A 12,687-nucleotide genomic window follows, 5' to 3' on the forward strand; every position below is an offset into this window, starting at 1 on the left:
CGCTAACATAATGTTAACGTTAACGTTACCAAACTGTTATTTCCACGAAATGTTAATGTGAACACCACTTTTAACAGTGTCTTCCACTTTTACGAATTCAATGCCACAAGTTGAAACACATGTTGCCCGTTGCATGACGTCACAAACTTAAATAATTCATTTGAAACTATAATTTTTTTAAATGACTAAAATCTAAATGAAATGAATTTTTATAAAAAGCCAATTGTTTATATAATTAAATGACATCTAATGCTACGTTCAAACACAACTTACGAGTTACCTGCAACATACTTAATTACAATATTCACAATAGCTAATTTAATAATAAAACAAATATAACTAACTAACTTAAAAGAAATAGAGTTAGCTTTAATAATAAAAATATGCCAGAACTCTTTCACAATTTTTATAAGTCCTGGTTTTAAAAACATATTAAATAGCTTTTCTTGAGACAGCCCTGTCAGCTGTTGTTGGCGGTTAATTTGAATTGCTCAACAAGACTGTCAACTATCGAATTATTTTATTTTTGTTATTCATGCAATAATTGAATATTTTAAATAGTTATATAAAAAATATTAAATATAATTTTCAATATACTTGACCATACGTTTTTCGAAGTTCTATAACTAAACATCTTTGGGCTATCACAATTCTGTTACAGTAACACGATGTAACTATTAGAATATCGTCTGTTACGATTCCTAGCGTCGTTTCTCCCATCGCTAACACAGCTGTTTTGGCGGCATTCACGTTTGGAAAATACGCAACACTTTCGGGACTGAGTTTATTTATAATGTGGAGCTGTCGTTAAGTTTTCCGAACCAAAGTCAAGTGGCAGTATTATTATGACGGATAAAAGCGCAATAAACGAGGCACTGGAGAAGTTCTTTGGCCACAAAGGCTTCAAGTCAGAGCTGCAGCAACGAGCCATCACATGCGCTGTGAAAAGTAAGCTGAAGAGAATTCGAACCCTGCCGAATTAAATGTACATCTGGTCTTGCAGAGAAACAGGATGTTTATGTGTCGATGCCCACGGGCTCGGGCAAGTCACTGTGCTTCCAGCTGCCCGGCTTGATGTGCGAGAATCAGCTGACAATCGTTTTCTCGCCTCTGCTGGCGTTGATCAAAGATCAGATCGATCACCTGGCCAAACTGAAGGTGCAGGCAGACTCGCTCAACTCCAAGATGAGCACCAAAGAGCGCGAACGCGTCATCATGGATCTGCGTGCCATCAAGACGAATATCAAATTTCTGTATATAACGCCAGAGCAAGCGGCCACGAAGTTCTTTCAGGATCTACTCCATTCACTGCACAAGCACAAGAAGCTCGCTTATTTCGCAGTGGATGAGGCGCACTGCGTCTCCCAGTGGGGTCACGACTTTCGACCCGACTACCTAAAGCTGGGCGACCTCCGTGCCAAGTATCCTGACGTTGTTTGGCTGGCTCTGACAGCGACGGCCTCGAAGGAGGTGCGCGAGGATATTTACAAGCAGCTGCGCCTGCGTCAGCCCGTGGCACAATTCAGTACTCCCAGCTTCCGATCGAATCTCTACTATGATATTGTGTACAAGAACTCCATTGAGGATGACTTTCATCATTTGGCCACATTTGCGCAGCATTGTTTGGGCGATGAATCTGAGTTCAAGGCTACGCCGAAAGCAAAGCGCGGTTGCGGCATCATCTACTGTCGCACTCGAGACCAGGTGGAGCGCGTCGCGGTTGGCGTTTCGAAGCAGGGAGTCGGTGCAGTGGCCTATCATGCCGGACTGAAGACAGCGGAGCGCACAGAGGTGCAGGAGGCTTGGATGCGTGGGGATCAGCCCATCATCTGCGCAACCAACAGCTTTGGCATGGGCGTTGACAAGCCCAGCGTGCGCTTCGTTATCCACTGGGATGTGCCTCAAAATGTGGCCGCCTACTATCAGGAATCAGGTCGCGCAGGACGCGACGGTCTTCAGTCCTATTGCCGTCTTTACTATGGCCGCGAAGACGTGCGCTCCATACGTTTCCTCCTGCAGAACGATGCGCAACGCGCTCGTGGTCGTGGGGATCGTGAGATGCTCACGGAGCGCGCTCTGCGGCAATTCGAGCGAATTGTGGACTTCTGCGAGCAGACGCGCTGCCGGCACAAACTCTTTGCCGACTATTTTGGTGATCCTGCGCCTGACTGCAATGCTCAGTGTGATGTGTGCAAGCGACCCAAGCAGGCAACGAAGGCGCTCGAGACGTTTCAAAAACTCTGCATGGACGCCACCTTCAAGTCGGACATTTCACTGCAGGATTGCGCCGATCTGTACGAGGGTAAGTCTCAAACCAGGCTGGATTGAATTTGAAGCAATTTAAAAAACCTTTGCATGTTAGGTGGTCGTGCGGGCACCAAAAGAGCAGCCCAAGATTATGCCAGCAATGATTCGGACCAGGAGTCGGAGCACAGTCACGCAGCTCAGGCGAAGCGGGCCAAAAAGGAAACCGAAAATTTTATTCGCGAACAGTTCAAGCTGCGCAAGCAATTGGGTGCAGCCCGCCAGCTGGAGCAAGAGACAAGCACGCAAATAGCACGCGTGAAGCAGGCACAATCGACGGAGACTAAGATCAGTGGACTGCAGCATACGAGTCGAGAGAAATACCTGGACGCCATCATCGAAGCGCTGAAGGCGAATGTCAAGAAGTGCGAAAAGGAATCGGATCAGCAGCCAAGAAGCGCGCTGAGGCACAATGACTACGAGGCCATGGCAGTGGAACTGGAATACGAGGTATTTCGGCAGCAGCGCGTGGTTAACATGTATCGGCATGCCCTAGCCAAACAGGTGAGAAGTCCAGCCAAAGAAAGTTCAGTTTCGCTCTATAACCATTCCCATTTCTTAGCTGGCCAGCATTAAACAACTAACTGCCAAGACGACGCTGATGCCGCTCATTCGGGACTATGTGCCGCGACCGGAGACAAGCGCCAAGGGCGTCTGGACAGGTGGAAGTGTGGCCTATTTCGAAAGGAAGCTTAAGGAGCTGGAGGAGCAGAAGCCACAGTCTATGAAGGAGCCACCAAAGGCGTTGCGTGAACGCAAAGACTTCAAAGAGGATCAAAGCAAGCAGACATCAATTGCCAGTTTCTTTACCAAAGTCAAGCAGGAGGTGAAGGAAGAAGAAATAACAGAGAGTCCAGAAGAGCATCCTGTCACTGTTAAGACCGAGCCAGAAGAGGAAGCTGAAGAAGATGGGCCAATGAAGGATGTAGAAGAGAACGATAATGCAACAGAAACCACGAAGGAAGTGGAAGATAATGAAATTAAATCAGAGATAGAATCGCCAGTTCTTGAGGCGAAAGTAAAGCAGGAACACGATCAGACTGAGGGTGAGAGTCCTACGAGTGAGGAGCAGTTGGAACTTGAGTTCGGAGACAGAAAATACAGACTTATGGCAAATGGCGATGGTAGCTACGATACGCATCGCAAAGCGCGTGTCTCGCGTCTAGAGGCAGAAACAAAAAAGAAGGAAGTAAAGCCCAAAGACAACTTCAAACTGATTTTTGGCAAGTCGGAAAGTGAAGACGAAAGGAACGAAATCGAGAAGGAGACGGAAACAGAAGCGAGCACAGATTCAGTAAAATTCATAACTGCTCGCCAGATGCTAGCAGATAAAAAGTCGGAGCAGCGGCTAGAAAAGAAGCAACCAGAACTGAAAAATGAATCTTTAACACTTAACGGGGGCTTTCAGACTGCGAGACAAATGCTAGAGCAAAAGCAGAAGAAAGTGAACGTTAAGGAAGAGCCACAGTTAGATGAGGCGAGCGAGTTGAGAAAGAAGCAACCAAACATCGAGGAAGAGCCACATTTAGCGAAGTCGAGGGCAAATAAGTCGCCAGTGCCACAGGAGATGCCAAGAGATGAGGCACAAAAGGTCAAGTCCAGCTCTCAGCTGAAGAAGAAACCTCAAATCAATCAGCAGAAGAACGATGTTAGCAAGTCTGTGGTGCAGTGGCTCAATCCCTACTACAAGCGTAAAATAGCCACCCGGGAGCTGTTCAAGGCTCTGGCAAAGCTCATCACGCAACGCATATGCGACGGCAGCCTGGGTAAGCTATACAATCAAAGAAATTGTGGTTCAGTTTCTAATTTTCATCTCTGTGCTTTTAGGCAACGGCGATGTGTGCAAGTGCTACATCAAGGAAACGTTTCACAGCCTCAAAATGATCGAGAATGACCAAGACATTGAGAAATACTTTACAATTTCTATAAAATGAGAAAAAATTTAATTCTCACATTGCTTTTTGCCAATGTCTGACATCTGCTCGAAATGTTATTAATATGTTAACAGTTGTCATAACTGTTTTTTGTTGTTTGTCGTTGAACCTACTGTAAATATTGATAATCACTTTAAACCTTTACGAAAAACTGCTTACAAAATTAAAGTTGCAAAAGATACGGATATCGCTTGGAAGCCAAGTTTGGATTAATATGATCGGTTATAAGATCCTACAGTAAATACAGCAGATTCAATTAAAATGTCCTTGTTTAAATACCTAAAACAGAAATGTAAATTTGACTTTTTTTTAATAATTGTTCAATTAGACCTTAACAATAATTTGCGTTATATAAGTAGTAACCAGCTAACCCCTAAAACGTGTTATTTAAATGCAAAACTTTTACGCCACATGAAAAATATATATTTAAATAATCAACATTGTTGTTGTAACTTAATATTCAATGAAGGGAAGATTCATATTGTCATTATAAGTATTTTTTCAAAATTTATTTTTCTTTTGTTACAAAAATATTCAGTGTAAAACTTATGTTAGATAGATTAGAAAAAAACGTTTTGTGATTCGTATTCTAGGGGCTGTAAGCGACACTTTAACATTTCTCAAAAAATTTCCTACACTTGGGTTGTTTGTACATTTTCTTTCAATTGATGGCAATTATGATGTGTATGGTACAGACATTCTGAACAATTAGCAGGGAGTGGGGACACCGCTTAAGACTAAGCTCTGTAAATATTACAGTCCAGCTGGGCCAGCGTCTGGAAGAGTCAGCAAATGCGATGTCATTCCAGATCTCCGTGCACGCCAAAGCGAATGGTGAGTAGCACATCCAGCAAATAGATCAGGCCGGTGACCAGCGAAATGGAAGCGGACGCCATTACCAGATCCAGCCGATGCATGTTGGGGTGCCAGTAGTTGCGGTCCTTGGTGTTGCTCCAGTCACGGAACAGCAGCGCCGTCACAGCTATATACAGGATAAAGCCCGCCAGGGACCACAGCGTCGCAGTGCGCCAAGGCGTGCTACGAGGCACAATTAAATTATAAATATATTGGATCACATGCATATATATTGTAGATGTTACTTACAGGTCTCCAAATAGAGCCATTATCAAGTAGATTGCCGTGTAAATGGTCAACGCGCCAAAGGTCACATAACATAGTGCCATTACCCTGGGTGTGATGAAGACGCGCAAGTGCGAATTGGTGGCCGGCTCGTCAATTAGTCCCAGACAGCATATCAGCAGACACTGGCGAAATAATTCAAATGGAAAATTAATAAATTTTATAGAGTTTCGCTGTAAAATATTGTCTTAAAGAGGAAATAGAGTGATATTGACAGTTTATGTAGAGGGTCTATTTGAGAGATTTTAAACATAGGAAATAGGATGAGCTATTAAAGATAATGATACTACTACTATTCTATAATTTTATATATTTCTACATATAATTCTATGTACTGCATACTAATCTTGGCTAGAAACCACTAGAAAGTTGCCTGAATATGGATATCCGGCTTTTGCGTTACTCACGGGTAATAACATTATTTGTCTTATTCCTTTCTTTCATAAATATCCCAGAAATTTCCATCGGATACTAGTCTATTATATACCTATTTACCATATAATATATTCACGCAATAACAATATACTTTGTATGCCGATTCAATCAGTGGGATTAGGGTAGAATTATAAGTCAGATCCCTATAAAGGGCTCAAATCAATAGGATAGACGACGGAAATACACTGACTAACTGATCTTGGTATCCCCAATATTTCAATACGGCTTTGATATTATGAATACTATTATTCTAAACATCTTGTTCAGAAAAGAGCGCAAAGGAAACTAGAAGTACCAAGCCTAATATCTCCAGAGAATATAATATAATATGTCAGCTTAACATTAATTTTAACAGTTCTGTTAATAAAAAATGTAAAAAAATAGGCAAGTGTTTTCCTTGCATTTGGACTATAAATATATATAATTGGTATGTATAGAAAGATTTATATATATGTATGTATATAGATTGATTATATATACATTTTTATATATGTATATAAGTGAAATATCTGTAAAGTGTATTACTTACCAGCTCAACAACTTTGATGGTGATGAGAGTGTAGGTTGCCTTCTTGTTGCCACTTGTTGTGACAAAGGAATTGTCATCTGCCGGCGACATTTCGACCCGTGAGATTTCTGTGGGATGCAATTAGTCAATTAATTAATTAAAGTGAATGATCTCTAATTGGAATTGGCTTGGAGCAGTCGAGCCAAGTGCTCCGTTTGCAGAGTATGAAAAGTACCTATGGAACGCAAGTAACTCATCTTCTTCCTCTTCTTTTTACTGTCGTATTTATTTATTTATTTTACGAACTGCCTACGATGGCGCATTTAAAGTTCTTCTTCGGTATCTATGGATGTTAAGACGGAATTGCCTTATTGGGCTCAGAGTTATTTGTTATTCTTTTTATTATTAACTCGAGTGCGCAGTGGAGCGTGTTAAATGCCTCAAAAAAAAAAGTGCTGGGAATTCGTGTCAATCGCGGTGGGGAAGGTCTCTCTCACATTACTTCCAAAATGGGCTCTAATTGATTGTCTGTACACGAAATCTCTAAGGGCCTTCTAAGGGGAACCTAAAATGATGTCATCTCTCTGGATGTGTGGGTGGGTGCAGCTCCAAACGATTTCAGCAGTACAAATGAGCTATGACCAGGTGAGTCAACAGTTGCAGCTATGTGCATTGTCAATTGAATATTGTGGAATACGTAAATTCCACAGTAAGTCCCACTCTGTTATAAGCTATTCTAGGTACAATCTCCAATACTAAGACAAACTGCCTTAAAAACTGTCGTTGGCTTCACATTTTACATTTATACTTTTCTTTTAAATTTTATATACTATTCTTTTAAATTGTTTAGACTAACTGGAGTCGATTGCTAATGCCAAATCGCGACTTAATTTATGGCTTAAGCTAACAGCGCTAGTTAAATCTATGCTCGTGCCTAAATATAATATACCTATATAATATTAAGATCTCCCAATCTGATTGTTTTCTAGGTACTATTACAAATACTACTTTGAAAGCTCGTTCGTTTATTGCATATAATTTATGATATAATTTGAAGTTAAGTAAATTTTGCAGTTGAATCAATTTTGGTTAATCAATTCAGTTCACATAGGGCGTTGCAATCGATTTCAGATTGGCATTGAGATTTTATCGTGGGGAGCAATGCATTTACCATAAAGGCATTATCAACTTTTAAGCATTTTATTTAAGTTTTTTAAATTGAATTATAAAAATGCATCAATGAAAAAGGAAAAGCTAGAAAAATGCTTCTCCATTCGTGTTCAACTGTGGGCGACCTACAAATTGGGTTGACTGATCAAAATAGGATAAGCGACATGTATTCTACATATAAGTATGAATTTTTCTATCAAATAAAAAGAATAATTTAAATAAGTCTTTTTTGAAATTAATAGAATACACAATATTAGATTTTCATACAGTTTTCCATTTCTGGTATGTATCTACTATAGAGCGGTGTGTTTACATTATAAATTGTTTTTAATATATTTATATCATTCTATAAGTAAATCTAAGATATAATATTATGTATAAATCTGATATAATTGATATATAGATAGATTGATATATAGATAGATATATATATAGATATAGTGTAGATGGTAATCCCAAAAATGTTAGCTAAATCCTTCAGAATTCCTACGTCATAAATGAGAATAAGAATCAAATAAAACCCACGGAACTCTATACTGCAACTAGTGCACAAATGTCTTTATTTCTAAATCAAATGATTTGGGCAATATATTATTCATCAGTCAGTCAGTCAGTTAGTCAGTCAGTCGTGCAATCAGCCAGGCCAACACTTAAATACATATCATTTCGAGTAGCTGCCCAACAGTTCTTGTTTGTTGATGTGTCAACAATTACTGTTCAGCCAACAATGCGGCACTCGGTGGGGCCAACACTTCTGCTTGTGTTGTGGTTGGTGTTCATGGGGAATATTTTACTGCATGGTTGAGTTATTCGGGGCATTCATTCATGCCTCATTGATTAAGACTAATTGCATTGGCAAAAGTCACGTACTATAAAAAATACCATAAGCGAGGCCCAGACGGCAGAATTAAAGACCAAATTGACCCGCTTCACCCACTCCCAACTATGCGCAAAGCTATTGAAATGCAGACGGGAAAACCAGAAGCCGAAAAACCCAATTCAAATAATGTTGGGAAAAACTTTCGCTCGTAGACGTGTGTAGGAGAGCGAGGGAGAGAGACAGAAAGAGGGAGAGGGAATGAGTGGGCGTTAAGTGTGTGATTGTTTGTTAGTTAACACTAATTTGAAATACTAACAAACGGTCTAGTGTCTAGGTTCGATATTTCTGAGGAGGGAAATTAACGTTGCGTGTTGTCAAAGAGTCATCAATAAGTAATTTTGCTTAAATAACCGAAATGCTGAGCACATGATACCCTATAATGCGGGGATATATAAAAACTCTGTTATTGAAAGTAACGAGCTGAACCTATATAATTTTAATGCCTGAAAGCCTTCTTTGTATACTTTATTATTCTATAAATATTCTATAGTTATATACAAATTATTTTGAAATTTCCTTATAAATATCTAATATTCTTTAAAACAACTTGTCTATTGTTTTAAATTTCCCAATGAATAAATAATTTTTGAATTTATTATAAATCATGTTTATTTATCTAATATTCTCTTATTTTTTCAATTTCCTAAATAAATTATTCTATAAATTATCTTGTAAGTATTATCGTCTAAGTATCTATTCTGTTTCCTAACATTATTATGTCATTTCAGCATGATTCATGCATTAGGAACTTTGGCTTAGTAATTTTTGGTAGCAGATCCCGAGACGTAATAATTGCCGTAATGCCAAGCAATTGAGGAAATGACACGACAACACTTTTCGTGTTGATGCTAACAAACTTCTCACGTTTTTTTTTTTCAATTTTTTGTTTTTTTGCCAAGCCAAACAAAAAAAACAAAACAATTTAGAAGAAAGCTTTAAAAAAAGAAAACAAACAGAACAACAAACAAAACAAACGCTGAATAATGTAAACAAATCGCTTGACCAGTTCAACGGGTTTTTTTTTCGAGCGGCAGAGGGACAGACGGACACACAGAGGAGAGAGAGAGAGAGAGAGCGCACCAGTGAGTGAGGCAGCCACACCTGTTTTGCGCTCGCGCAACCACAAAGCTGAGCTGGCGCTCTCTCAACTTCCTCTCGCTCGCTCTCTCTCTCTATATGTGTGTGTGTGCCCAATATTCTGACCGGCACTGTGCCTTAACCTCGTTTCGCTTTCCGTTGGCTTGGCGGGCAGCCCTCTAACTGGTCTGGCCTGGCTCTCTGCGTGGATTGGGTCATCGACTTGCCAGCAATGTTGCAGTTGTTGTGGTTGTTGTTTTTTTGTTGTGTTGTGTTTTGTTTTGCTAAGCCATTCTTGAGCTGTTTCAGTTTCATCTCGATCGCCAAACACTTCCGCTATAAGAATTGCCATATTTTTGGTTCACTTTCAAATGCGCATCAAATGCTCTTCAGGCGCATTGACAAATCGTCACAGAAACTGGTTTTTCATGCAAGTTTCGAACGCGTTACACCCCCAACCTGCCTCCCTCTGCCACTTGAATGCATTTCCAACTGACTCGCTCTCTCTCCCTTTCTCACTCTCTCCTGCGCTGAGTCTCTCTGTCTCGCTCTCAAGGGGCGTATTACATTGGCGCCTACTGTACCTAACCAGGCTGTTGTTATTGTTGTTGTCGCCAAAGGGCGAGCACTGTAAACTGAGTTTGCGATTTGTTGACCTCATTCCTCAGTCCAAGTCTGAGGCGCCGTTTCGGCTTCAGTCCGCGACTCCCACACGTTAGCAATTGTAATGGGGTTTGGGCCTGGTCATGCAATTTGCTGTTGATGTTGTTGTTGTGGTTGTAGTTGTTGGCTCTGTCGACAGTTGTGTTGAGTTGTTGTCGGTTGCCTAGGCAGCCCAATTGGCGAATTCAATGACACAGCCAAAGGAAGGTCAGTGTCAGCGAGTGTTAAATTGTGTTTATTCCCTTAGTTTCACAAATACTACTGCAAACAGTTAATGGCTACATCAAAAAGGCAGTAACTAACGAGCCGAGTTAAATGTTGTTAACAATCAAATGTTAAGAGTGGCTGCAACCAGCTGCATGATACCCGTTCACAGCTCAAAGTGTGAAATCTTAATTTATATTATGTATTAAGGTATAAACTATTGATTTAATATACAACAATCCTGACAACAATAACTAGGTGAACATTTTTAAGTTAAAATTAAATAAAAATATATACATTTGTATGTATATTCAATATATTTAATAATTTAGAGTAGAGTGAAATTCAGAAGTAATAGCGTAAGACCCTACTAAGTTTAGTATGCATTGGTATGAAAGCTGACTCCATAGGTACAGCTCCATTTAATGTACAGAGTATATACCATAGAGAAAATACTACAGCGAATATACTATAGAGAATACTTATACTATTATATACTTATATATTATATTATCTAATATATATTATTAGATATAACTTTAAGTTTACTAAAGATATGTTCACAGAGATAAATGTTTAGCTATACAGCGAACTATATTATAAAATGAATGATATATAAGCTGAGGAGAAAAGTCCATTCTATATATTTCAGAGAGATTAGAATACAATCGATATACGAATATCTGAAGTAATTCTTAAATGTTCAATACATTTGGATTCCCTCGTTAGCATATAATAATCTGACTCGTATGCTTTGCCCATTGTTGTTTTGATATTTAAATATTATCTGATATATAAGTTCCCTGCTGACTTGAATTTCTTTTTTGAAGCTCGTTAAATTCAAAACTTGATATACCACTAACTTATTAAATACGTAACAATTTTATTCCAATTTTATTCCCCCGCTATTTCAAATTTAATGTATGTGAATGTTAATATTGAGTTTATAGAGATATAGAAGTCAATGAATATATTTTTAAAGTCAACTTCTATTTAGGCATTCACAAAGCTAATATTCCCTGTTAAGAATTATCCACCGAGTAGTGCAAAGACAAACTATTCAGTTGCCTAACCCGCTGTGGCAACAAATAGCTCTAACAACTGTACAAACGGTAGCATGCATATATCCATATATTTATATATAGATACACATTTTTTTTTTTAATATTTGCCAACTTAAGCTGTTCTCAAACGAAGCTTGTAATTCGCATTCGGAACACGCCCAATATTAGTTTACGTGAATCATAGGACAAACAGTTTGTTAGCCAGTTCAAATTATGCACAATTAGCACAAGTCGAACAACAACAACAACTATTTGTCAGGCTCTTATTGTTGCTGTTGTTGTTGTGGTGGTTATTTGTTGTATACTGTACTACAATAACAATTAGTTTTCGGGTGGGGCACAGCGAGAGCATCAGATCTTATAGATGAGTCTAGAGATGAGAGCAACGATCTGCGACTCTCTGAAACTGTCTCCGACTTCGACTTCGACTTCGACTTCGACTCCGACTCAGAGTCAGAGTCAAACTCCGTCTCGGACTCGCTTTGATAGCATTTGATGCACTTTTGCGTGTTGGCATAAAGTTAGTTTTAACTATTTTTACATGTTTACAAATGTTTTTCAGTCTTTCAGAAACAGGTTTTTAATTCAACTGGGTGTGTGTGTGTGTGTGTGGGTATTACAACATATTAGATATATACAGTTGCGTACATGGGTAATACTTATTAGAGGTGCAGAAAAGTGCAGCAATTTCTGTTGTTGATGCTGTTAGCCAAAAACTAAAACACGTTTGCAGTGAGCCAAGCGCTAAACACACACACAGATACAGTCAGAACTTGAAGCGCGCAATTCGATTTGTGTCTGTATGTGTACGTTCACACACATATATTTTCTATTTCAATTCGTTTTTCTTTTTTAATCCGCTCAATCGGAATCGGGAAAGTTTGAAACTGAAACCGACGACACGACAACGTCAACTGTTGTAGCTTACGTATAGCCCAAACCTTTCAGGCCCGAGCCCCAGCCCCATAGGCACAGACAGAGAGAGAAAGAGAGAGAGAAAAAGACTAAAACTACACAGACAGCGAGAGAGCGGGAGAGCCACACACACACACAAACGCACACGCAGCGCGAGCATAATTGAACGCGCTAAGAGAACGAGCGCTTAAAACATGTTTGGAAACTTCAAAGCTGACAAAAGTGTTAATTGCTACTCAAATTAGAAAAGTTAACTATAAAATACTTTATAGCAACTATTGTTAGTAGCTGCAAATTTTTAGTTAACATCATTTCAAATTGAATTTAAAAGTTCTCTTGGTGTTTGGTTGATATAGAAATTTAAAAGAAAAACTGTTAAATTGGCCAGCTATA

The 12,687-nt window shown here is 39.3% G+C and overlaps 2 protein-coding genes across 3 annotated transcripts; one reads left to right on the top strand and one right to left on the bottom strand.

Moving 5' to 3' along the window:
- Positions 1-712: 712 nt before the first annotated feature.
- On the top strand, positions 713-4,676 carry LOC6583350 (ATP-dependent DNA helicase Q5). The gene is made up of 5 exons (XM_002008984.4): positions 713-948; positions 1,004-2,302; positions 2,363-2,808; positions 2,867-4,070; positions 4,132-4,676. The coding sequence occupies exons 1-5, from the start codon at positions 846-848 to the stop codon at positions 4,236-4,238; spliced, it is 3,159 nt and encodes a 1,052-aa protein (XP_002009020.1). The 5' UTR covers positions 713-845; the 3' UTR covers positions 4,239-4,676.
- A 43-nt stretch (positions 4,677-4,719) lies between these two features.
- LOC6583351 lies at positions 4,720-12,302 on the bottom strand. 2 transcript variants are annotated; one of them, XM_015162821.3, is made up of 4 exons: positions 12,028-12,302; positions 6,343-6,449; positions 5,343-5,503; positions 4,720-5,276 (listed from the first exon to the last, which is right to left on the bottom strand). In XM_015162821.3, the coding sequence occupies exons 2-4, from the start codon at positions 6,430-6,432 to the stop codon at positions 5,039-5,041; spliced, it is 489 nt and encodes a 162-aa protein (XP_015018307.1). In that variant the 5' UTR covers positions 6,433-6,449; positions 12,028-12,302; the 3' UTR covers positions 4,720-5,038. The 2 variants fall into 2 exon arrangements, with proteins under 2 accessions (XP_015018307.1, XP_002009021.1); XM_002008985.4 differs by lacking the exon at positions 12,028-12,302 and adding an exon at positions 6,557-6,634.
- Positions 12,303-12,687: the final 385 nt, after the last annotated feature.

Source organism: Drosophila mojavensis, unplaced genomic scaffold (genome assembly GCF_018153725.1).
Source record: "Drosophila mojavensis isolate 15081-1352.22 unplaced genomic scaffold, ASM1815372v1 contig_74, whole genome shotgun sequence".
NCBI lineage: Eukaryota > Metazoa > Arthropoda > Insecta > Diptera > Drosophilidae > Drosophila > Drosophila mojavensis.